This window comes from Mesoplodon mirus, assembly GCF_964341445.2.
Source record: "Mesoplodon mirus genome assembly, chromosome: 7".
NCBI classification, from domain to species: Eukaryota; Metazoa; Chordata; class Mammalia; order Artiodactyla; family Ziphiidae; genus Mesoplodon; species Mesoplodon mirus.
Genome location: NC_138983.1, coordinates 70,059,679 through 70,086,152, shown reverse-complemented (window position 1 = coordinate 70,086,152; position 26,474 = coordinate 70,059,679). Strand labels below are relative to the sequence as shown.

Here is a 26,474-nt window from a genome sequence, read left to right as displayed (position 1 = left end):
GCAACCCCCCAGATGACCACAGGGCTCCCGCCTCCCCTGCCTTCTGTGTCTCCCCTGGCCCCACCCCTGAGACGCTTCGCAGGTGGGCTGCACCTCCACACCACTGACCTGGATGACATCCCCTTGGACATGTTCCACTATCCCCCCAAGACTGCTTCTGCCTTGCCTGTGATGCCCCACCCTCCACCCTCCAACCCGCCCTCCAAGGTCCCCGCGCCCCCTGTCCTTCCCTCATCGGGCCGCCCGAGTGCCTCATCCTCACCCTGGGTGCAACGCACTCCACCCCCCATTCCCATCCCTCCCCCACCATCCATTCCTACCCAAGACCTCACTCCTACCCGCCCGCTGCCCTCGGCACTGGAAGAGGCACTAGGCAACCACCCCTTCCGCGCTGGGGAGACAGGCAATCCAGCAGAGGACTGGGAGGCAAAGAACCACAGTGGGAAGCCGGCCAGCTCTCCCGTCCCTGAACGGAGCTTCCCACCCGCCCCAAAGGTACTACCTCTGTTCTGCATGCTATGCTGGGAAGCAGGAAGAGTGGGCCGGGCTGCTGTTTCCCAAGCCCTCCTCTGTTCCTGTGAGTGGAGACGGGAAGAAGCATCCCCCCACCCCATTTTCCAAGAACGAGCTCCCCAGCCTGCATGTTGCGGGTGTCCTGCATGTGTGCAGTTTCTGCTGATTTTGAAGTGCCGTGTTGTATGGTGAATTGCCTTTGGTACTTGGGATGAGCAACATTGCATCAGTGTCGATGGCTCTCTCTTTGCTCCACTCAGCTAGTATGGGCGGGTAACATTCAATGTAGTATTTGCAAGGCTGTGTGAATGAAGAGCCAGAGCTCTATTTATATGACAGCCAGTTGTTTCTCGATATTAGCTCAGAAAGCCTTGAATATGGGAAATGAATTCTCTAACAGGGGAAAAGGGGGATGGGAAGCAGGGGAGCAGTATTAGGCTCTGTAAATGAGGTGATGACACTGTCCAGTAATTAGGACATGACTGTGCCATTTTCTATGGCACTAGCCAGCTGTGTTAGCTTGAAGCGTAATGCCCATAAATTTCTGGCCAGCTTCCAGCTACAGAAAAAATGAAAATGGATAGTTCCTAGAAAGCTCCAAATTTACTACTAAAAGATTAGGGATCTTTTTCTTGGATGTCAGCAGGGAGAACAGTGATCTTTCTCAAAAAGACATATTTCTGGGGCTTCCCTGGTGGCGCAGTGGTTGAGAGTCCGCCTGCTGATGCAGGGGACACGGGTTCGTGCCCCAGTCCGGGAAGATCCCACATGCCGCGGAGCGGCTGGGCCCGTGAGCCATGGCCGCTGAGCCTGCGCGTCCGGAGCCTGTGCTCCGCAACGGGAGAGGCCACAACAGTGAGAGGACTGTGTACCGCAAAAAAAAAAGAGACATATTTCTCATTAATTGTTCTTAACCCAAAGGCTAAGAGGCGATCCCCAAGGAAGAGATGGAGCTTTGATCCTTTGGAGGGAAAAACAAAATATTTCTCTGCTCCAGTAGCTGTGAGGCTAAGACTCCAGTCAGAACTACAGCAGCTCATGTCAGCTAAGAGTGGGGATTTGGGGGGAGGGTAGTCAGTAGTACCCAATCAGTTGTTTTTATTAACCTTTCCTGCATGGATTTGAGTTCCTGCATGAAGTGCAGAATAAGCATCTCAGAGCATTCAGGAGCACTTGGGGGAAGGAATGTGGGAATGAAGAAAGTGCCAGATGCTGACGAGGCTGCAGCTGCCAGCAGGGCACTCTCAGAGGGACTCCCGGTGGGGTCCTGAGCCCTGAGCTCTGACAGAGAGAAGTCTGTCTGTTCCAAGGATGTCTTGCCCCAGAGCCCAGGCAGCGCAGTTTGCAGGGGCTGAGTTAGCCTGGCAAAGAGGCCCACATCCTTCTTGAGAGTGGCCCCCACCAAGAGGGGGTAGCAGCTTTCCCTCAACAAATTCAACTCAGTCATCAATTGAGCACCTTCCTTGTGCTTCCGTGTGTGGGAGTGGGGAGCTGTGCTGAAGCGGACCCAGAGGCAATTGGCACAGCTGTGCTCTCCAGGACTTTGCTCTCTGAAGGATTAGCAGCTGACCAGGCAGGTTTCAGCTATAAGATTGGCACGGGCTAGGTGCTGTGGGCGGGATTCATTCTAATGGGAAGTTGAAGGCGCCTCTGTAGAGCTGAGCCTTGAGGGATGGTGATACATGGAGGATGGGAGAAGGGTACTGCAGGTGCAGGGGACATAATGATGACAGGAAGGAACTACCCAGCATGGAATCCTGGCTCAGTCACTGGCTTGATGACTTTGGGCATGCGTTATTTCATCTATCTGAAACTAGGTATCCTTGTCTGTAAAATGGGAATGCTGACGGCACCTACTTATTATGAGGATCAAATGAGTTAATACGTGAATTCATTCTAAGTTAATACTTGGGAGAGTGACAGGCACATAGGAGGTGCTCAACAGACATTACCTATGCTCAGTGACAGATCAGGGTACAAGATAATTTGAGTGAAGCTGCAAACTTGAAATCGGAGGTAAACTGCAACCTTTTGAGTCAGGGTCAGTATTCAAAAACAGGGTTCTTGGATTTTTCCAGGCATCACAAAGTTCCCACTGTTAGTTCCTGATCAGAGCAGAGAGAAGGTTAAAAGAGACTCTCCCCACACAAGGAGCCTCTGAAGAACTGGACCCTAAATCTCTTAAGTGACATCAAAGCGAGTGTTGCCCCTGATGCAGAGGCCAGGGGTCAGCTGTTTTGGTTAGCTTCATCCTGCTCGCGTCAGCACTTTGGCCCGTGACCCTGCCCAACCTTCTCCTCCCTGCATGCTACTGGCGAGTGGTCATCAGTGCTGCAGTAGGACGTGTGGACCATCACACATCTGCACAGTCAGACCCGCCGCCAGCAGGTCTCAGGTGGTGGAAACAAACACCTGTGTCAGGTCAGCACCTGTGCCTGCCACACAGGCACCTGCCAGGGGAAGGTTTTCAGAGCCACGTGTACTCCCAGGCACTGCCCCATGCACCCACCATAATACTGAGTCATTCGTTTACTCAGGTATCATGTTTAATGAGCACCTATTATATGCTAGACACCGTGCTGGGCACCAGAGAACCACCACAAAATAGGCAGCCCAGTCCCTGTCTGAGACTGTCTGGTGGAAGGACAGACAAATAAGCAGGAAACTCCCACACTACCAGGGCAGATGAGGGAAGTACAGGTGCTATGTTGAGGGGAGGGGGTGGAGAGGAAAAGCTCAAGGAATGGTCCCCAAAGGTGGTGATACCCAAGCTAACACCTGGGCAGGTAAAAAACCCTCAAGGCAAGAAAACCGGGCATTTTGGAGGCTCAAGTTAAGGCAGTATGAGAAGGGCGAGGAGTGAGGGATGAGGCTGCCAAGGAAAGTAGAGAAGCTCATGGGGGTCGAGCCAAGGAGTTTAGTAGTCAGTGGGGACCCATGAAGGGTTTGGGGCAGGGCTGTGACCCGATTTGTCTTGCCCAAGATGATCTAGTGGGTTAGAGCAAAGCAGACGTGTTGCATCAGCTCTCCTGGATGCCACGCTTACTGGTCCTCCCTCCCAAACCCCCACCTCTGTGCCCACCCACCAGGAACAGCAGATGCTGCATGCGCAGTCTGGGAACTGCAGCTGTCTCCTTTGGGAGAGAGGAAGCTGGATGGCACCCGTGGCCACTGAGAGAGCCTTGAAAGTATCCTCTGACTGACAGTGCCCGCTGGCACCCCCATAGCAAGCTCTGGCTCAAGTCCCTGATTCCTCAGAACCACCCAATAGTTTCTGTGGCCTCAGGACACACTGTGGACAATGGACTTCTTGTCCCTGTCCCTAGGACATCCGGCAGGGTGAACGGACCAGGCTGGCTCAGTGCATGGTGTGAATTTGCCTGTGTGTCAAAGTGCCGTGGTTGGCCTGGGCCACCCAGGCCATGACCTCACGTGGGTCTCTCTTTAAACTAACCCCATAGACATTTTGCCCAAGCCCACAGCCTCCACGAGGCCCTGGCGTGTCCACCATCTCCAAACCTGTCATGGTCCACCAGGAGTCCAACTTCATCTACAGGCCAGCTGTGAAATCCGAGGTCCTGGTAAGCCCCTTGGGTCCCCTCCAGGGCATCTCCGGAGGAGCAGACATGGACTGTCTCCCCTAGCTGCTGCTGCCTCTACAGCGAGGTGGGGTACAAACTCACATCAGCTGCCATCTTGTCAGCTTCTCATTAGCCAAGAGGTGAATCCACGTAGGTATAAGTGGATGTTGCCACAGCCAGAGAAATGCCTGTTTCTCACTTGATCAAACAGCGTAGAGCGCCATCTAGAAGTAATGATATGGTTCCTATTGTTAGCCCTGTTTAACACTTGAGGAAACTGAGCTTAGAGAGGTTAAGGGTTGTCCAAGGCAGAGCCAGGACTGACAATTTACTCCAGTCTTTCAGACTCCAAAGCCCAAACTCCTACCTACTTGCCATTTTGCCAAAACCTACAGTGATTCCAGTTGCCCTGGCCTGCACCCCTAAGGCCTGTCGTAGATCACCCTCAGATGGGGAACTGGCCAAAGCAGATCCACTTCCCTTCTCCACTTCCTGTCTCACTCCTCACTGCGACTGGGAATGTGGGGTGTGGCCCTGAGGGGTGGGGGGAGGGTCTGCCCACCCCCAGTCACCCACGGCTGAGCAAGCTGGGACACAGGTGCACCCCCTGCAAGGTTGCTGGCCCCTGACAGGCCTCCCACCCACAGTGGGAGGAGTCATGCCAGAGTTTATATTCCCCTTTCAAGGAAACCCTATCCAAATGTTAGGGTGGAGTAGCTCAGATACTTATTTTGAGCTTTAGCTCTCCAAAAAGCAAAGTTCACGCTCCTGTGACAGCCTGCTGATGCCTCTGCATTGTGTTTTCAGGCTGATGACAAGGGGTGGTGTCTTCTTGACTAGGACTAGGTCGCTGCTGCATCTGGGGGCGTTGAGGGGCCCCTCACATAAATCAGGCTGCGTCTGTCTGGGGAGGGATGTTGGCCAAGCCACCCCAGGCTGGCAGGCCCAGGGTTTGGCACCAGGGGGCAGACGAGACCTATTGGTAACATCCAGCGTGGAACTTTTTTTTTTTTTTCCTGGCAGCCACAGGAGATGTTGAAGAGGATGGTGGTTTATCAGACAGCGTTCCGACAAGTAAAATGATACCCGTCGTGTGTGTCTGTGGTCCTCCCCACCACCCTCTGCCCCTCCCACTCTGACCTCTCTGGGAGTGCCTGTCAGCTTGGAGGTGGCCCCAAGCGCCATCTTCCAGGAGCCTCAGGCCAAAACTGTGTCCTGTTACCTGTGGCCAGGGGTTTGGGGTGTGTGTGTGTGTGTGTGTGTCTCATATCAGGTGGGGATCCTGGGCTTGTGAGACCCCATGGCCAAGCTGAGAAAGCAGCAGGGTCCCTGGGGGCTGACCTCTTTTGCTGCTGTTTGTTCACAGAGGAGCAGCAGGGGGACCCCTCAGAGGGTCACAGAGGCCAAGATAGGTGGTTGCTGCAGCTCTAGGAGAAAAAAGGGGGCTGCCTGAGGTGTTTCCCTGCCCCTTCCCATGTCTTGCCTCTTCAAGGCAGATCACAGCTTCACCAAACCCCACTTGGCCCCAAACCACCATCAGGGAGGAAGTGGTGGCCCAGGTCCTCCATCTGCAGGGGGCGCTCCCGTGCACAGGGCCCCACAGAAGTCCTTGCAGGTCCATGAGTGGATTCAGGCAGGCAGCCACTTATCCTCCCACCTCCTGGGGCTTCCATCCTCAGAGCCAGCCATTGGATTGGCTGTCTCATTGCTGATGAAAGAGACCCCAAGATGGAGATCTTGCAGCCAACATCCTCACCAATAACCGAATATCTGACTACAGGCTGATTTGACTGCAGGCAGGGAACAAAGGGCAGGTGTCAGTTGTACAGTGAGAGGGGGGTCTGCAAAGAAGCTGCGCCCAGCGCAGGACTGAGCAGTCACAGGTGACAGCTGACACTTAGCTGTGGTGTGCCAAGCACTGTTTCCTTTTTTTTAAGTGTTTATTTTTTAATCTAAAATTTCCAACTAATTTTTAAATTTTATTTACTTATTTTTTTTATTTTTGAATTTTATTTTATTTATTTTTTTATACAGCAGGTTCTTATTAGTCATCAATTTTATACACATCAGTGTATACATGTCAATCCCAATCACCCAATTCAGCACATCACCATCCCCACCCCCCTGTGGCTTTCCCCCCTTGGTGTCCATACGTTCCTTCTCTACATCTGTGTCTCAACTTCTGCCCTGCAAACTGGTTCATCTGTACAATTTCTCTAGGTTCCACATACATGCGTTAGTATACGATATTTGTTTTTCTCTTTCTGACTTACTTCACTCTGTATGACAGACTCTAGATCCATCCACGTCTCAACAAATGACTCAATTTCATTCCTTTTTATGGCTAATATTCCATTGTATATATGTACCACATCTTCTTTATCCATTCATCTGTCGATGGGCATTTAGATTGCTTCCATGACCTGGCTATTGTAAATAGTGCTGCAATGAACATTGGGGTGCATGTGTCTTTTTGAATTATGGTTTTCTCTGGGTATATGCCCAGTAGTGGGATTGCTGGGTCATATGGTAATTCTATTTTTAGTTTTTTAAGGAATCTCCATACTGTTCTCCATCGTGGCTGTATCAATTTACATTCCCACCAACAGTGCAAGAGGATTCCCTTTTCTCCATATCCTCTCCAGCATTTGTTGTTTGTAGATTTTCTGATGATGCCCATTCTAACTGGTGTGAGGTGATACCTCATTGTAGTTTTGATTTGCATTTCTCTAATAATTAGTGATGTTGAGCAGCTTTTCATGTGCTTCTTGGCCATCTGTATGTCTTCTTTGGAGAAATGTCTATTTAGGTCTTCTGCCCATTTTTGGATTGGGTTGCTTGTTTTTTTAATATTGAGCTGCATGAGCTGTTTATATATTTTGGAGATTAATCCTTTGTCTATTGATTCCCTTGCAAATATTTTCTCCCATTCTGAGGGTTGTCTTTTCATCTTGTTTATGGTTTCTTTTGCTGTGCAAAAGCTTTTAAGTTTCATTAGGTCCCATTTGTTTATTTTTGTTTTTATTTCCATTACTCTAGGAGGTGGATCAAAAAAGATTTTGCTGTGATTTATGTCAAAGGGTGTTCTTCCAACGTTTTCCTCTAAGAGTTTTATAGTGTCCTGTCTTACATTTAGGTCTTTAATCCATTTTGAGTTTATTTTTGTGTATGGTGTCAGGGAATGTTCTAATTTCATTCTTTTACATGTAGCTATCCAGTTTTCCCAGCACCACTTATTAAGAGACTGTCTTTTCTCCATTGTATATCCTTGCCTCCTGTGTCATAGATTAGTTGACCATAGGTGCGTGGGTTTATCTCTGGGCTTTCTATCTTGTTCCATTGATCTGTGTTTCTGTTTTTGTCCCAGTACCATATTGTCTTGATTACTGTAGCTTTGTAGTATAGTCTGAAGTCAGGGAGTCTGATTCCTCCAGCTCCGTTTTTTTCCCTCAAGACTGCTTTTGCTATTTGGGGTCTTTTTTGTCTTCATACAAATTTTAAGATTTTTTGTTCTAGTTCCGTAAAAAATGCCATTGGTAATTTGATAGGGATTGCATTGAATCTGTAGATTGCTTTGGGTAGTATAGTCCTTTTCCCAATATTGATTCTTCCAATCCAAGAACATGGTATATCTCTCCATCTGCTGGTATCATCTTTACTTTCATCAGTGTCTTATAGGTTTCTGCATACAGGTCTTTTGTCTCCTATGTAGGTTTCTTCCTAGGTATTTTATTCTCTTTGTTGCAGTGGTAAATGGGAGTGTTTCCTTAATTTCTCTTTCAGATTTTTCATCATTAGTGTATAGGAATGCAAGAGATTGCTATGCATTAATTTTGGATCCTGCAACGTTACCAAATTCATTGATTAGCTCTAGTAGTTTTCTGGTGGCATTTTTAGGATCCTCTATGTATAGTATCATGCCATCTGCAAACAGTGACAGTTTTACTTCTTCTTTTCCAATTTGTATTCCTTTTATTTCTTTTTCTTCTCTGATTGCCGTGGCTAGGACTTCCAAAACTATGTTGAATAATAGTGGTGAGAGTGGACGTCCTTGTCTTGTTGCTGATCTTAGAGGACATGCTCTCAGATTTTCACCACTGAGAATGATGTTTGCTGTGGGTTTGTCATATATGGCCTTTATTATGTTGAGATAGGTTCCCTCTATGCCCACTTTCTGGAGAGTTTTTATCATAAATGGGTGTTGAATTTTGTCCAAAGCTTTTTCTGCATCTATTGAGATGATCACATGGTTTTTATTCTTCAATTTGTTAATATGTGTATCACATTGATTGATTTGCTTATATTGAAGAATCCTTGCATCCCTGGGATAAATCCCACTTGATCATGGTGTATGATCCTTTTAATGTGTTGTTGGATTCTGTTTGCTAGTATTTTGTTGAGGATTTTTGCATCTATATTCATCAGTGATATTGGTCTGTAATTTTCTTTTTTTGTAGTATCTTTGTCTGGTTTTGGTTATCAGGGTGATGGTGGCCTTGTAGAATGAGTTTGGGAGTGTTCCTTCCTCTGCAGTTTTCTGGAAGAGTTTGAGAAGGATGGGTGTCAGCTCTTCTGTAAATGTTTCATAGAATTCACCTGTGAAGCCATCTGGTCCTGGACTTTTGCTTGTTGGAAGACTTTTAATCACAGTTTCAATTTCATTACTTGTGATTGGTCTGTTCATATTTTCTATTTCTTCCTGGTTCAGTCTTGGAAGGTTATACCTTTCTAAGAATTTGTCCATTTCTTCCAGGTTGTCCATTTTGTTGGCATAGAGTTGCTTGTAGTAGTCTCTTAGGATGCTTTGTATTTCTGCAGTGTCTGTTGTAACTTCTCCTTTTTCATTTCTAATTTTATTGATTGGAGTCCTCTCCCTCTTTTTCTTGATGAGTCTGGCTAATGGTTTATCAATTTTTTTTATCTCCTCAAAGAACCAACCAGCTTTTAGTTTTTTTGATCTTTGCTATTGTTTTCTTTGTTTCTATTTCATTTATTTCTGCTCTGATCTTTATGATTTCTCTCCTTCTGCTAACTTTGGGTTTTGTTTGTTCTTCTTTCTCTAGTTCCTTTAGGTGTAAGGTTAGATTGTTTATTTGAGATTTTTCTTGTTTCTTGAGGTAAGCTTGTATAGCTATAAACTTCCCTCTTAGAACTGCTTTTGCTGCATCCCATAGGTGTTGGATCATCGTGTTTTCATTGTCATTTGTCTCTAGATATTTTTTGATTTCCTCTTTGATTTCTTCAATGATCTCTTGGTTATTTAGTAACGTACTATTTAGCCTCCATGTGTTTGTGTTTTTTACCTTTTTTCCCCTGTAATTCATTTCTAATCTCAGAGTGTTGTGGCCAGAAAAGATGCTTGATATGATTTCAATTTTCTTAAATTTACTGAGGCTTGATTTGTGACCCAAGATGTGATCAGTCCTGGAGAATGTTCTGTGCACACTTGAGAAGAAAATGTAATCTGCTGGTTTTGGATGGAATGTCCTATAAATATCAATTAAATCTATCTGGTCTATTGTGTCATTTAAAGCTTCTGTTTCCTTATTTATTTTCATTTTGGATGACCTGTCCATTGGTGTAAGTGAGGTGTTAAAGTCCCCCACTATTATTGTGTTACTATCGATTTCCTCTTTTATAGCTGTTAGCAGTTGCCTTATGTATTGAGGTGCTCCTATGTTGGGTGCATATATATTTATAATTGCTATATCTTCTTCTTGGATTGATCCCTTGATCATTATATAGTGTCCTTCCTTGTCTCTTATAACATTCTTTATTTTCAAGTCTATTTTATCTGATATGAGTATTGCTACTCCAGCTTTCTTTTGTTTTGCATGGAATATCTTTTTCCATCCCCTCATTTTCAGTCTGTATGCATCCCTAGGTCTGAAGTGGGTCTCTTGTAGACAGCATATATATGGGTCTTGTTTTTGTATCCACTCAGCATGCCTGTGTCTTTTGGTTGGAGCATTTAATCCATTCACGTTTAAGGTAATTATCGATATGTATGTTCCTGTTACCATTTTCTTAATTGTTTTGGGTTTGTTTTTGTAGGTCCTTTTCTCCTCTTGTGTTTCCCACTTAGAGAAGTTCCTTCAGCATTTGTTGTAGAGCTGGTTTGTGGTGCTGAATTCTCTTAGCTTTTGCTTGTCTGTAAAGCTTTTGATTTCTCCTTCGAAGCTGAATGAGATCCTTGCCGGGTAGAGTAATCTTGATTGTAGGTTCTTCCCTTTCATCACTTTAAGTATATCATGCCACTCCCTTCTGGACAAGCACTGTTTCTAAATACTTTACGTACTTCAATTCTTTTCATCTTTACCAGAACCTAGGAGGTAAGTGTTTTTATCACCCCCATTTTATAGATGAGAAACCAATGCAGAGAGATTAGGAATCATGCCCTTGATGGCACAGCTAGTGTCAGACCCTGGCTTTGAATTTGACCCAGGAGGTCAGCCTCCATAGTTGGGCTCCTAAATCCTACGCCATCCTGCCTCTCAGGATGAAATAGACATTTAAGGGTTTTGTTATTCAAGGCACAAATAGGTCTCGAGGAGAGAGAGGCAGTAAGGTGAGGAATCCAAGGGCCCAGACTGGGAGTCAGACCTTCACCTCACTGCCCACTGACGGGGTGACTTGAGCATGAATGTCACCTCTCTGGGTCCCAGTGTCTCCATCTGTTGGACGAAGGGCTGGACTCCCTCTTCAAGGGCCGACCCGCGATAGTGGCTTATAGGTCTGTAATCTAAATTCACATAAGACACAAGTCCTTGCCATCTGGCCTGTCACTGAGAGCAGATTCTCAAAGGGAAGGAGAGAGGGAGGCCTATAGCCAGCCCTGCTCACTTTTCCAGAAGACACAACCAGGGGTAGGCAGGGTTCTCTCCGTGAAAGAGAATTGACTCCACATCCTGCCTAATGACTCCCCTTGCCCGTGGATTTGCTGCATCCCTTCCTCTGTCTGCTGCCCTGACACCCACACACCGACCTGGGGGTGGCCTCAGAGCTGGACCAGGCTGGAGACCCCCAGGCTTTTCGGGGTTGAGCCCGGGAGATGAAGGCGAGTGAGGAGGCAGGGCTGGCAGATGCCCAGGGATCCGTCTGCTGATATCTGGCCCCCGTCTTGCGCCCAGAGCTTGGTTGCTGCATGCTGGGCATAGAGGAGGCTGTGACCTCCCCGTGATGCCAACCACAGGCCCCAGGGGACACTTGGTGTGGCCCAGGTGACTGTATGCTGGCGGGTGACTCCACTCAGTCCAGCAAGGCTGCATGGGCACCTGTCACAGGGCTTCTCCTTTGCTCCCACCTTCCCATGGGGACTAACTGAGGCTTTGCTGCCCTCAGGCTTAGCATGCCTGGCCCCTCAGTCCATGGACCCCGGGCTCCTGCTCTCTGTGTGTGACTCCTGGGAAGACAGTGCTTTTCCCACTCTGCTCCCACTTCTCCCTTCTCACCACCTCGCTCGGTGAGAAGGGCATATTGTTGGGGATATTGTTCCCACAGCTCCCATCAAGCCAGGTCCCCAGAGCTGAGCGTCCCCCTCCTCCTCCCCTGGCTAGGTTCTGGGGGGAGCCTTACCTTCTAGATAAGCATTACGTTAAGAACAGTGCAGGCGCTGGGCAAGCACAGACAGCCCTCCTTTTCCTCTGGGTGCCTGATGTCCCTTCCCCATGCCCATCATGTTGTGACTGGTGTCCCCAGGGAGACTCCTGAGCAGTATTGTGCTTCTTTGGGGTCAGAGCACTGGGTGGAGAAAAGCTGGGCTTCACCCCCAGAGCCTGGACCTGGCCTCAGGTGGGCACTTGGAGGAACTGAGAAAGGGCCTAAAAAACCTGAAGCTGTGGGCAATGAGACCTTCAGCAAGGCTGCCCAGACCACCTAGACGTCAGCAGGTGCCCCTGCCAGCCACAGATGCCCACCCCTCTGGAACAGTGCAGGGTCCAGGGCCAGGGTCCTTCAAATGCTTCCCGTAGCTTCCCGCTTCTCCCGGGCAGGGGTGCTCTGGCTGTCAGGGATGCCAGCCTCCTCCCCGAATCCCCCATGCAGTCCACAGCTGCCCCCTCACCCCGCCACTCTCTCCCCTACCTCCTAGCCATTCACCGTCTTCCTCCACCCTAAGCTTCTTTCCTGCAGTGACTCTCAGAGCCTCTGCTCTGAAGCCCTAACACCCTCCCTTTGCTTCCAGGATTTCCGGAAATATGAAGAAGGCTTTGACCCCTACTCCATGGTGAGAGAGAGCTCTCCTCCCCTGGGGAGTAAGCCCAGGAGTGGGGGGTGGGGGATTACGGTGTGTTTGGTGCTGGTGCAGTGTGGGTTCTGAGGGCCCCGGGGTTGAGGCAGGGCATGCGAACAGCCCCAAGGAGGCCCCAGCTGCTCTTCCCTGTGTAGGCTCCTTTCAAACAGCATTCCATTGTGAACTCGTGTGTGTGTGTGTGTGTGTGTGTGTGTGTGTGTGTGTGTGTGTGTCCGTGGGGCTCTCATGGGACCTGGGACCTCCAGCTGAAGACATGGGGATGAGGCTGTGCAAGGTCCCCTTGACCATGTGTTCTGTGGGACCCAATGTCCCACAGGTGCGTGGCTTTACCTCCCACCCCTGCCCCCACCTGCATCCTTCAGGCAGGCATCCTTCATCCCCACTGTCTTTTCCCCCTAGTTCACCCCGGAGCAGATCGTAGGAAAGGATGTCCGGCTCCTGCGCATTAAGAAGGTACCCGGGCACATGGAGGTCAGGCGAGGACCACGCTTCTTTGTCCCTGCCCCCTCCCATCTTGGTCCCTTGTTTCTCCTACTCTCAAGGTGACTCCTGGGGGACCCCTCAGATCCCCACTCTCCTCTTTCCCCTAGGGAACACCCCTTGCTATTGTAGGACCACACCCCCAGGCCCCGCTTGGCATCCATGCCCCATTTCCTCCCTGACAGCACTGCCATTGCCCCATGGCTTCTCCCGCCCTGTCTGTGGCCCTGACAAGAGGCTCCTGGGTGCCCAGGTGCCCACAACCTGTTGTCTGCTTGGCTCCAGAGGCCTGTTTTCTTCTCACCAGGAGGGAGCCTTAGACCTGGCCCTGGAAGGCGGTGTGGACTCCCCTATCGGGAAGGTGGTCGTCTCGGCTGTTTACGAGGGTGGAGCCGCTGAGCGGCACGGTGAGTGGGGACCAGCCATGCCCCGGTTTGGGGATGGTGCAATGGTTATACAGGATCCTCCAGGAAAGCAAACAGCAGCCTTCTGGGAGTGGGCTGACCATTCTCAGGAATGCCCTCCCACCTGGATCCACCCACTCATGCATCAGTCCCACATGTTACCTGCAGGCATATGACAGTGCCAGGATCTGCAGGCACACAGCAAACCAGACACCACTTTGCCCTCTGGGGGCTCCCCATCTAGTGGTGAAAACATCCTCAGAATTGCCAGGTGCTGACGATTAACAGTGTGGTCTGCTGTGGGCTGGCAGAGGACTGAGAGGGTGGAGGGACGCTGTGGGAACCCTGAGGCCCCTGACCTATCAAGGGAAAGAGAGCTGCTGGGAGCGTTCCCTGCAAGGGTGATACTGAGCTGAGCCTTTAAAGATAAGTTGATGCTAGCCTTGCAAAGGAGGGAAAGAGCTTTCCAGGCAGAGAGGGCAGCACAAGTAAAGGCAAGAGAGAAACCATCAAAACGTTACCTGTCCTTTTCATAATGATAAGAGCCAACATCTGTCAAGAACTCACCTCGTGCCAGATGTTACTCTAAGTACCTGCACATAACCTGTGTCTGAGTAATCATGTGTATTAACTCATTTATTCTTATAATGGATAGCGTTATCACTCTCATTTCACATCTTAGGACTAACTGAGGCACAGAAAGGTTAAGTATAATACTTGTTCAGGACCCACAGCCAGTAAGGGATGGAGGCAGGGCTTGAACCCAAGCAGTTTGGTCATTTGCTTTACTGCCCAGCACAAGTGCCACCCCTGCTTGGGACCTTCTGCAGCCCTGCCCCGTCCCAGCGGGGCAGGGGCCCCCTCCCACCCTGTGTCTCTCCTGTGGCATGATCTTCTTGCTTTGCCTTGATCCCCTTACCGACAAAAACACCCCTGCTGATGAGTGAAGCCTTTGTGGACCCAGCACAGACTTGTGCCTCAAACGATCAACCCATTCACCTGACAGTGTCTGAAACTCCACCGTTAGTGATTTCTTCTTCCAAGTCTGGGCAGCTTTTCAGTACTCCTGAGTCCTTTGTGGAGGAATAGGTGCCCTTGAAGGAGGAGCCAGGAGCCAGGAGCTCTCACCTTTGCAGGCCAGAGCAGGGAATCCTGGAGTCAGATCCCTTCTCTGCAACGCTAGGCTGGAGTCTCTCCCACAAGCCAAGGTGTAGGATGGAGGGTGGGTGTGGGCCTGAGGCAGGAGGTGGAGGGATGGCAGTCACCTGGGCACACTGGCAGCCAGGCTTCTGTGGGTTGCTAGGGCGAGTCCAGCTCTGCCACCCGGGGCCTTGGTGACCTCGGCCCCTCACAGCCGCACTTGAGCCTTCATTTCCGCCATAGAAGGGGGGCCTGCTCAGCTAGGCAGCTGCCATGGCCCACCGCTGCCCACCTGGCCAATGCACTCCACCTCTGTCCTCATTTCCTGCGCCAGCTGAGGGAAGGGTTGATGCTAGCCCCACCTGTCTGCCATGTCTAGCAGGGAAAGAGGACCAGGATGGATGGGTGGCTTCCTGGGCCCTCCCCACCTTACAAAGGCCCAGCCCAACCGCTGCCTTATTGGCCCTGAGGCTGCATCTTGGGTTTGTACAAAGTGAAAATGTGGAAGCTACCTCTCCCCAGGCCCACTGTCCAGAGGAAACTGCTCTCTACAGTTCAGTTCCACACTACTTTGGACATACAAGCAGCTGGTGAAAGTTCTCCAGGAGCACATGTGTTTTAAGCCACCCTAGCCACCATCTTCAGCAACACACATCATAATCCTGTGGACCTTCATGCCTGCAAGGCTCCTGAGTAAACTATTTCAGCATAGCACAGAATGTTCTGTGGACACCAGAACTGGGAGAAATTGCTCAAAAAATAAATAAATAAATAAGAAAGGGTTCTGAAGTTGAAGATGTGTGTTAGATCTAGTTCTCGGAGAGCCACAAGGCATATTAGCATATTCAAGGTTCTGACAAGTCCTGCAGTGAGTAGCTCTGTTTAAGCTTATAACGTCAGCTTTTCTCAAACTACTTATTAGATCACAGGTCCGCTTCTCCAGGAACACCTTCAACGTCACTCATTTATTCAAGAAATATCTATTGAATTCTTATTTTGTGCTAGGTATTTTATTAAGTGCTGGAGATATAGTGGTGAACTAAAAAGACAACCCCTGCCCTTATGGAGCTGACAGTCTGGTAGGAGGGACCACCAGTCAATAAGTAGATATATGGTTACAAATTGTGAAAAATGCTGTGCAGAAAAAGACCAGGATACTTTAATAGAATAATAGGAAAGTTCTACTTGAGATTGAGTGGGCCATCAGAGAAGACCTCTCAGAGTTTTATCTCAGACTTGGAAGAAGAGGGAAAGAGAGCAAGGGCAAGTGCACCAGATGGAACAGCATGTGAAAGCTCTGAGGCAGGAAAGAGCTCAGTCTGCTCAGGGACCTAAAGCTGACCAGCATGGCTAGAGCACAGAGAGGGACAGCTCATAGAACTAGCTTGTGTTTCTGGTAGCCTCCCTGGAAATGCAGGTCTGCTTCCCTCTGCAGTCAGAGGCCCATACAAAAGCTGGGGTGGCAATAATTCATCACTGGTGTCCCGATTCTACTGAGCTGGGGTGAGGGTGTGTGGATGAGGTGGGAAGGAAGTGCCCTTTGAGCAACCTGGTCGACTGTTTCCCCTTGTGCTTTCTGAGCCCATATGAGCTTTCAGAATCCAAGTCAGGCCCCTTCTGCAGCCCTACAGTCACTCCCCGTTTTCCATATACAGCCCAGTTGGTCAGTCAGCCTTATCTTCCTGCAGGTGGCATTGTGAAAGGGGATGAGGTCATGGCCATCAATGGCAAGATAGTGACGGACTACACCCTGGCTGAGGCTGAGGCTGCCCTACAGAAGGCCTGGAATCAAGGGGTAAGAACAATCCCCCTCCCTTTTTCCCTCCCTTGCCTGCCTGCCTCAAACCCTGGCCTCTGCAACCAGGCCTTAACAGTCAGGGTGCCCCATCCCAGGGCCGATATCCAAGGTCCAGGTAACTCTTGGGTGACACTCATATACCCTATCCAGCCAGTGGTCTTAATCTGACAAGATAGAATTCAGAAAGTCAGTTTCCAACCTTGAATCCAAAAACCAAGCGGCACAAATAGACTCCAGAAGACCAGATGTGGCAACCCACCCAAGAAAAACTCTTAAGGTCTTCTCTAAGTATACACCAAACAGGAATCAAGAGAGTGCTTGAAAGCATTAACAGAAGTAGAGGGCCCAGAATGGAGGAGGGGCTGGTGGTAGTTTGCTCTGGCTCATTAGACACCCACCTGGTTCAGGGCCACCACATAAGGTCTCCCAGGCTGTGCACTGCACAATCCGAGGGGGTGCCCTCCTACAGACTACAGTGTGGATGGTGCTCGCTCATGTTGTGCAATGCACAACCTGTGCAACTGTATGCAGGCAGCCGAGCCTGAGGTATTAAGTTCAGTGCCGAGGATGCTGACCAGATGGGCCTGGGACCCACATGAAGGGATGTGGAGAAGAGAAGACTCACGGGTAACATGATGACTGTCTTTAACTATCTCAAGTGCTGCATTAGGGTAGAGGGAATGAAAGTTTTCTGTGATCTTGAGGGCAGAATTGGATTGGATGGAGGGAGGTCCTGAGGAGAGATTTCAGTTCAATATTAGGAGCTATCGCATGGTAGAGGGGCCTGGTGATAGTTCACAAAATTTTTATTGGATCCACCCAAGCTAAGGATGGACAATGATGGACAAGCTAAGGATGGCAGTGATGCCATTGAGGGGATTCAAATGTTAGGAGCAGAAAGCTAGGCCTGAAATTCCCCAATTGGCTGTGCATCAGAATGACCTAGGGACTTTGTTAAAAATACCGTTTCCCAGGACCTAACCTCAGATTTCCAGGCACCAATGAATCTAGAATTTTAAGGAATTCCCCAAGTGATTCTGAGGTTGATGCCTGGCCAGGGTCTGCAGATCAGCATTTGGGAACTTGGTGTCGTTCAAGGACCTGGCAACCCTGGCTTCTGTGGTTCTGAAACCTCAGAGTCTGGAAGCTTCCCCAGACTATGGGATTGCACAGTGAGGCCCTTCCCCACCAGGAGGACCTCCAGCCCCACCTGGGCCCACCCCCCTGCCCCGCCATGGGAAGAAGGCCCCAGCCGGCTGATCCTGGGCCATGGTGCCCAGGCATGGGAATGGAGTGTCAGGGGCAGACATGCCACTGACCGCTGAGCATGCCTCAGAGTCACATGGCTTCTCCCCACAGGACTGGATCGACCTTGTTGTTGCCGTCTGTCCCCCCAAGGAGTATGACGATGAGCTGTAAGTGTGTGCAGGTGCCTGGCCCCCTACCTCCTCTCCCTCCTCCTCCTCCGGGATCTTGGCCACTTTCTCCCAGCCCAGCCCCAGTCTTCATCCAGCCTAATGGAATGTCCCAAGCACACAAAGTCTAGTAGTAATTGCTCCTGGAAAGCTTCCAGGCTAGAGCAAGCCTAGAACTAAGTCACTGTCCTCAAGCATTGCCAGAGCCGCCTCCAAGTCGGTCTTGTCGAGATGCTTCTTTCCATGTGGAAGACTGAAGCCCAGAGAGATTCAAGGTCTCAGGCCAAGTAAACAGTGAAGTTGGGACAAAGCCTCAGATTTCTGATTCCCCACTCAGAACTTCATCTCCTGCCCCATCACCAGCTAGTTTAAAGACTTCTGTGTCTTTTGCTCTCTGGGGGGTCTTCCTGCTACGTAGCTGCTTTCCCTCATGCAGCCAGGACCATAGGCTTTGGCCCCATCCTGCAGGCTTTCCTTGGCCCAGTCTCTGTCTTTCTCTGCAATTCCCTGTATGGTCTGTCTCTCCCTATGTCTGTTTCATTCCTGTCTCTGTATCTGTGTGGGTCTCTCTCTCTCTCTCTCTCTGTGTCCTTCCCCTCCCTCCTGCTTCCCCTTCCTTCCTGTCAGTCTCTCTCCCATCCATCCCTCTCCCCTGCATCCTTCTTCCCTTCATCTCTCTCCCTCTTCTCTTACCTCTCCTTTTCTTGCCTCTCTCCACCCCTGGCTCTGAGTCCCTGCTTCTCCATCTTTGCCACCCTGCATCCATTTTCTCTCTCTCTGTCTTTCCGTCTCTGCCCCTGTCTCTCTCTGTGCCTCTGTGTGTGCCTCTTACTGTCCCCCACCCTCGCTTCATCACATCACCTCCCCACCCCTGTGCTTGCCTGTCATGATGGTGCCTACCCACTCCCCCTCCCAGCAGAGGCTGAGTCCTGTGTACATCTTAGAGAAATCAAGGTCTTGTAGCAACTAATTCTGGAACCCAGGGACCTGAGGCAGGAGCCAAGTGAAGGGAGAGGTCCGGTGGAGCTCTGCCTGGAATAACCAAGCCCTGTTTTGTGTTTCCTGCTCCACTCTGCATATGTAGCTCTTCTCTTCCCTCCTCTGCAGCCGAAAGCCCCCAGCCGAAAGCTCCTTGGAGACAATGCTCCCATGCTTAGACACGGTTTCCTCCTGCAGCTGGAGCCTGGCAACCCCCGTGGTGAATAGGCAGGCGGGCTGCAGGGCCCCGTCTGTCCATGCTGCATGTCGTGGCTGTCTGCTGCCCATGCTGTCGGCAGGTTCTTGGGACTGGTGTCTGAGGATTTGCCATCCCTGAAGTGCCACCTGGGCCTGCTGTTGGTGACGCTGGAATTCTGTTGGACTCAAAGGCCCTCCCGCTCAGGGAAGCCAAGCAGAGCCCAGTGTGTGGCATGCTTGGGACCTGGGTGTCCTGACTCACCACAGCCCTTGGGATCTGCCCTGGGTCCCACATAGCACCCCAATGAGCAGGATAGAGCAGTGAGCGCCATTCTCGGTTGGGCACAGGCAGTGCCTCAAACCAGGCACGATGGGCTGGGAGAATCCAAAGGAAGCACAGCCTGGGATTCCCCTTCCCTGTCAGCCCCACCCTCTGGGACCTCCACAAAGCCGCCATGCTTGGCCAGAGCCAGGGCAATTAAGAGGCAATTAAAGCTGGTCCAAAGAACCAGGATTGGCCTATCAGAGTTGTCCATGCTCTGTTGTGACCTGCTGTGGCTGAGCCCTGCTCAGACCAAACTGTCTTCTGTGCCTTCTCTCTCCCTTGACTCTGGACTCTATCTGTGGGACACAGTGGAGCCCAGCTTTGGGATGTATTTCCTGCCCTGTGACAGGGCTGTGCCCATGGACAGAGCTGGTAGGTGGCCGTGAAACTGGTATTTGGTGTGGCCTAAAGCCCAGAGCTGGCAGCATCTGGGGCAGACCCAAGCCTGGACTTGTTGACTTTTCTGTTGCAAGTTTCTCAAAATATTAGGGCCTCATGCTCCCAACTGTGGCCGTGGCTTCTGGGATGGGCTCAGTGGCCCTTTGTCTTCTATCACTTGTCATCTGCTCTGTGAGGGACCTCAGTGCCTTTGCCTTCTGGTCCCCTCCTACCTCATCCCAGGTGTCCCTTCTGCGCCCTCCCTGGCCTCCTGTGTTCCGTGGCTATGGCTGGGGTGTGGCTGCTTGGGCCCTGCACCAAGAGGGGCATCCAGAGGTCAGCAAGGCCTTGTGCCTCCAAGGGGCAGGGTGTGCTCCCTTTCGTCGGCCTTGCCCTCGGCTGAGTGCGCACCCACGAGACCTGCACCCTCCTGCTTTGTTCCTCTTCTCCACAGGACCTTCTTCTGAAGTTCAGAGGAGAAACCAAACCCACCCGAGAAGCCAGTGAGCTCTGGACCCACCCTCCTGGACACCATGCCTGGAGCCAGCTGAGCCACCGCAGCCTGCAGGCACCCTGGAAACCCACAGCCAGCACCCAGGGACTGCAGACTCCCTCTGGCTCTGAGTAGGGCTGCATAGGAACACTTCGGGTCACGCTTCTGAAGGCCAGCATGGAAGGAGGGAGCAGCTAGCCGTTCTGAAGAGGCCCCTGCGATCTAGACTCTCCTGTTGTTCCTCTGGCTTTGTGAATCTGGGAGACTTCCCCCTTGAACTCTGCTAGGACCTGACTCTTGGGTCTATCCCTCTCCATCCCTCTCCTCTCTCTCCTGCTCTCATTGCTGCTAAGATTGATGCCACAATCTTACCCTGAACTCATTAATAAAATAAACAGACTTCTTTTCCAGCTTACGGGAGTGAGTGTGGATTTGGGCAGCAGATTCAAGCTGTCAAATTCAAAATCGTGAAGTTTTGGCCCCTATTCAAGAGTGAGAAACAGATCCCAGTGCTGGGATCTGGGACTGACATGAAGGACGTGATCAAACAGCCAGGGGCTGCCTTGGAGCAGGGGGGCTAGGGCAGCAGGAGACAGGCTGGGCTATTCAGTGTCTTCTCAGCAGAAGGACACGAAGCAAAAAATGAAGTCCATGTGGCAGGGACTTTACTCAGTTTCAGAAAGTGCAGCTGACAGCTGGAGCCCCAGAGGGTCACCTCAGGGTGTGAGGTGCCCCAGTTTCTCTCACAGACATCACGGTTACAGCTGTTTTTCCTGAGGTCACCAAGACAGGATGTAAGCAAGGGAGCTGCAGGAGGTCCACTCCATCCATGAAATTACATCCAGCAAAACCTCATGGAAGGAGGCAAGGGCTTGAGGCAGGAGAGTGTAACTCCATGGGGCTGGCAGGGAGTAAGTCAAAGTCCTCCTTTTACAGGGCCCAGGGATGCTCTCAGGCTGGCTCCAAGGAAGAGAGTGGGGTCTGTCGGTATAAGCATCTCATGGGGATCCAAGATGAGGAGACGGGGTTCCCAGGCCTCCTGAGAAGTGGAAGTGGAAGGTGATTCTGATTTAAGGTGTCTCAGAGGAGGAGCTCTCTCTGTTTAGGCTTCCTATCTCCGCCACCAGCATCCTCAGAGCTCACCTTAAACATAGCCATCACAATCTTCTAGATGACCTTTCAGCTGTAGCTCCACCACTATTTCCCAATTCCAGATTCCAGAGGCAGAATCTGATTGGACCAACTCACCTGAGTGGGCGGTCCTTGGGGAAGGGGCCAATCCCAGGTCCAGTCAGCTGTGGCTGGGGGGTGGGGTCACATCCCACCCGACATGGCTGCTGAGGCGACAGGGACTGTGGGCAGCAAGTCATGATCAATGGGAGGGGCAGAGAGAGAAAGAAGGAGAGAGGGAGAAACTGCTGGACTTTCTGATCTCAGTAGAGACAAAGCCACAATGACCTCCGAATAGCAGGCTCGCAGAGATAGTAGCCATGCTGAGGAAGTCTGTGTTTTCTTATCTGGCTCCTAACCTGGCTCTGGAGACAATTCCAAAGTGAAGGTCAAAGGAGGGGGCTCACATTTGCTGACACCTCCTACGTGCCAGCCCTGGGCTGGACCCTGCCATCTCAAACTACAGTGACTGGGATTGGTGCATGGCCCCCGCAAGGAGCCCGGTGATAACAGCCAACACTCAGATAGCATCGGCCATACACCAGGTACTGTTCTATGCTAAGCTCACCTACTTCCCTCAATAACTCTACAAGGTAGGGACTGCTCTTATCACCAACCCCATTTTATGAAGAGAAGATTGAGGTAGAAAGAGGTGAAGTGACTTTCACTAGGTCACACAGTAAGGAAGTAGTGGAGCTGGTATTCAAAACCCAGGCGCTCTGGCTCAGGAGCCCGTACCCTCCTCCACTCTGTGCTGTCTGGGGCAGGGCAACCCTCACTGGAATGTCTCCGTGTTTAGGCTGTTGGCAGGACAATTCTTCCCACAATTGAACAACTAACGTCCTGCTGTTCAGTGATGGTTACCTCTTCATGTGACCTGCTAATACTGCTGCTGAGGCCTTCAACTCATTGATGCCTAGAATCTTACCATTTGAAGTTCATCTCCAGGTATTCTTAGTTATTGGCACCTCAGAGTCAATGAGTTTATCAGTGCTTGTCAAGACTTGAGTGGGACAATAAAGAGGGCTTTGAGCTCCTGGTTAGAGAAAAGCCAGGAAAGTGTGCTACTGGGCAGGGCAGGAAGAGGGAATAAAGAGAGGCTGGGGACATGGGTGACATAGTCCTGAGCCATTAGGTCACCTAGGGCTGGCAGGGTGCGGGGACGACTATGGGCTTCAGCTTCCTTTTCTATGAGGCCTGACTCTCTCTCACTATCATCAAGGAAACCAATTCTCATGTATTGGAAGGTTGTTCCATATTGAACCCAAAGTACCCAGCAGACATTGGCATTAACCATTTAAGTGGAAAGGTCCAGAGAATGTGTATAGAGGTGGGGCCTAAAGCAGTACCTGGCCTTCTGTGAGGGCCGTGAGGGGCACTACTGGGCCAGAGTCCACCTGGGGGACTGGGCCAGACATGGGAATCCACCTCAGTGCCAAAACTGAGTACTCAGGACTAAAAACCCATCCAGGCCAAGGACGGCCCACACACCATCCATTGCCTTCCACACACATGGCAGACATCACTCCTTCAATCCCAGCACTCTCTCTAACCAGCCAACCAGGCAGCCATTAAAACTGATGAAGTCTGGCCCACAAGAAGAACCCTATTTGCCACCTTTGATTCCAAGCCCTGTTATTGGAAATTCAGGAAAATTGAGGCCAAACAGGGAGTGACTTGTCCAGGGTCCCCCTAAGTTGGTGGCAGAGTTGCCATTTCTACTGCACTACACAGTGGTGGGGGAAAAAAAAAAAAAAACGAAAAAGGCTGGGAATTCAAGGATGCCCCCTTGACTCTGAACTTTTAGCATTTTATCCATCTCACTGAAGTTGTTTCCCAGAGCCAATCCCTGGGGTTGAGCCTGCTTTGAGCCTCTCACCTCTACATCTGGAAGTTGGAGTGAAAAGGCTGAGTTTACAGCCTCTGTGCTTCCAGGACACCGTCTTTGGGCTTGTGCAGGGCTGGGAAGCTGGTTTTCATCCGATTCCAGCCTAATTCCCAAGCCTAAGTTTTGGAGAAGAATCTGTTTCCAGAGCTGAAAGCCCTTTTCTCCTCCTGTCCCTTCAGTGACCCTTCCCAGCTCCCTGGGGCCTGGGCTGGCCATGCCTCTGTGAGAACTGGAGGGGCAGACGCGGCCCTTGGGGAAAGCAGGTGGGGCTGGTACAGGGAAAGGGCAGAGAACTGAGGCCTGCCGCTGCTGGCCTCCTGAGGCTTGGGGTTTGCAGCCCAGGAGGCCGCCCCCTGGCCTTAATAAGGTAAGAGTGCTATTAACTACTAGGTGTTTACTACATGCCAAACACTGTGCTGAGCCCTAAACATGCAGTGACAATTATTATAAGACATTAGTAAGGGGCTTCCCTAGTGGCGCAGTGGTTGAGAGTCCACCTGCCAATGCAGGGGACACAGGTTCGTGCCCTGGTCCGGGAGGATCCCACATGCCGCGGAGCGGCTAGGCCCGTGAGCCATGGCCGCTGAGCCTGCGCGTCCGGAGCCTGTGCTCCGCAACGGGAGAGGCCACGGCAGTGAGAGGCCCGCGAACCACAAAAAAAAAAAAAAAAAAAAGACATTAGTAAGAGGTGGACAATGATGCTATTTCACTAAGGAAACTGAGGCACTAAGACTTAAGTGACACCCCTGAGGTTAAGTAGATAGTAAGTGGCAGAGACAGGATGTAGACTCGGGCAGGGTGGCTCTGGGAGTCCATGTCATTAACCAGTGCACTTTACTGTTTCGAGTAGATGAGAGGGAAATGATGCATAGAACATGATTGCAGGAGCACCAGGAAAAACTCCAGCCATAAAAGAATTCCTCTCTGCTTCTGCTGTCTCTGCATCCTGTGTGCTTCACACTGCAGAGTGAACCAACAAAAGCCTGAGTCAGGTCATATAACGGCTCTGCTTAACACTCTCCAACACCCCCCTTGCTGGCCTCGGGACAAAGTCCAAACTCCCCAGCCTGGCGTTCAAATCCTGTACCACCTGGGCCCTGACAACTTCTCCAGGCCAGTCTCTTGCCCATCGCTTCTTTCACGTCCGCCACATTGAACTTGTTGGTTTCCTGAGCTTGCTGTGCTCCATCCCTTCCCTGTGTCTTTGCACATGTTCACTCTACCCCATCCTCCTCATGTCCATGTGAACTTCTATGCATCCTTTAAGGCCCAGGTCAACTGTCAAAGGGGAGCAATGGGCCTGGCATGGAACCAGAGCTCAGTCAGTGTGGGTTCCTGCTCCCTCCTGAGATGGACCTTTTGGGCTGTAAGAGACAGGAACCCAAATCAAGATGACCACTTAAGTGGAAAATCCAGGGGTGTTTGATGTCAGGTCTGGCAGGATCCAAATGTTAAAACAATGACATCAGGAATCTGTTCTGGCCATCTGTGATTGTCAGGGGGAGAGAGAGAGAGATTTTAAGGAATTGGCTCACATGATTATGGGGCTTAGTAGGTCCAAAATCTGCAGGGCAGGCCAGCAGGCTGGAGGCCTAGTGAAGAGTCGATGTTGCAGCTTGAGTCTGAAGTTAATCTGTCCCCCTCTTTCTCAGGGGACCTTAGTCTTTTCTTTATTATGGCCTTCAACTCCTTGAATGAGGCCCACCCACATTATGGAGGATAATCTTCTTTACTCAAAGTCTACTAATTTAAAGGTTAATTTCATCTAAAAAATACCTTCACAGCAGCATCCAGATGTGTTTGACCAAATATTGGGGTATTACGGCCAAGCCAAGTTGACATAAAATTACCCATCACACCATCTCTTGTCTCTACCCTCCTCTGGTTGGCTTCATTCTTAGATGGGCTCTTCCATGTGATGCCAAGATGGCCTCCAGTATTCAAAATATATTCTACCAGGTAGTGCTACCCCAGTGGAAAAAACACACCTCTATCCTAGTAGTTCCTGCTAAATCCCAAGGATTTACTCTTATGAGCTTGTCTTGGGGGTAAGGCCTTCCCTGATTGGTCAGACCTGAGTCACGTGTCCACCCATATAGCCCCATCAGCACCCCATGGATTGAGTAAAGGGAAAAGGTGGGTTCCAAAAGGAAAACTGGAGTGCTGTCACAGAGGAAGGGGAATAAATCTGGGCAGGCACAAAGCAGTGTCCACTAAGGACCTCGGTCCCCCAAAGCTCCCTTCCTTCCTCTTTTCCTTCTGGTCTCCCTTTTCTTTTGCTTGTGATCTACTCTGGGAGGAACCTGAGGCTCAGGAGGCCAGAGGATAACTCCCTCAGTGTGTGGAACCCTCACCAACTCCAGCTGCCAGGGCTGGCTACTTGGTCACCACTTGGGGACAAGAAATGGGGAAATGAAAGTTCTGCTATGACCACAGAACTCTCGGGCTGAGATACAAGGGTTCCAACACTCACTCCCGAATGTCCCAAGAAGTGAGGACTGAAATCTGACCTTGGGCATGTTATTTAATCTCTACCTCCATTTCTCCAACTATAAAAGGGTTATATAAACAGTACCTACTTCACAGAATTGCGAGAATAAAAAGGAATAGAGGTAAAGTGCTTAGAAATAGTTCTTGGATCTCAAATTAACATTAATTTTTTAAAAGTCCAGGACAGGGCTTCCCTGGTGGCGCAGTGGTTAGGAATCCGCCTGCCAGTGCAGGGGACATGGGTTCGAGCCCTGGTCCGGGAAGATCCCACATGTCGCGAAGCAACTAAGCCCGTGCGCCACAACTACTGAGCCTGCGCTCTAGAGCCCATGAGCCACAACTACTGAGACTACATGCCACAACGACTGAGCCTGTGAGCCACAACTAGTGAAGCCCTTGCACCTAGAGCCTGTGCTCCACAACAAGAGAAGCCACCACAATGAGAAGCCCGCGCACCACAACGAAGAGCAGCCCCCGCTCACCACAACTAGAGAAAACCCGTGCGCAGCAATGAAGACCCAATGCAACCAAAAATAAATAAATAAATAAATTTACATTAAAAAAAAAAAGTCTAGGACAGATAGAAGGAGGCGCTTGGGACGCATTTCAGGATGGGGCTTTCTAAAGGTGGGCTCTGAGGTAGAGGCGTTCCTCAGCCTGCCTCTGTGCCCCCGCACTCACAACTATGGTAGCTGGGGGTGGCCATTTCCCCTCTCCACAGGTTCAGTGCAGAAAGTCTTCCGTGCACCTTCCCTTAATAGGGAAGCTGCACCTGCTCCCCCAACAGGCCACCAGCTGAGTGTGCATGTGTGTGTGTGTGTGTGTGTATGTGCGCACACATGTGTACAGGTTGGGTGTTTAATATTCATCTTTATTAATTATCCTGAATGTGTGCAGGAGGTATTCTAGATCAGAGACAGATTTCCTATCAATTATCTTACAGGATATGATGAGGGAGTCAGCCCCTCCTTT

The 26,474-nt window shown here is 50.5% G+C and overlaps 1 protein-coding gene across 2 annotated transcripts in view; it reads left to right on the top strand.

The window, feature by feature from the left end:
• USH1C (USH1 protein network component harmonin) overlaps nucleotides 1-18,739 on the top strand; it is a gene marked incomplete at its 3' end in the record, with an annotated part of 51,001 nt that extends 32,262 nt beyond the window's left edge. Inside the window, exons 18-26 of one of the 2 annotated variants that reach the window (XM_082628668.1) lie at nucleotides 13-495; nucleotides 3,975-4,094; nucleotides 5,118-5,168; nucleotides 12,277-12,318; nucleotides 12,745-12,798; nucleotides 13,133-13,232; nucleotides 16,058-16,164; nucleotides 17,527-17,582; nucleotides 18,667-18,739. In XM_082628668.1, coding sequence (XP_082484794.1) covers nucleotides 13-495; nucleotides 3,975-4,094; nucleotides 5,118-5,168; nucleotides 12,277-12,318; nucleotides 12,745-12,798; nucleotides 13,133-13,232; nucleotides 16,058-16,164; nucleotides 17,527-17,582; nucleotides 18,667-18,739 — 1,086 coding nt within the window. Of the gene's footprint in view, nucleotides 1-12; nucleotides 496-3,974; nucleotides 4,095-5,117; nucleotides 5,169-12,276; nucleotides 12,319-12,744; nucleotides 12,799-13,132; nucleotides 13,233-16,057; nucleotides 16,165-17,526; nucleotides 17,587-18,666 lie in introns of those variants that run through there. The other variant, XM_082628669.1, reaches the window with a different exon arrangement.
• Between the last annotated feature and the right edge of the window lie 7,735 nt (nucleotides 18,740-26,474).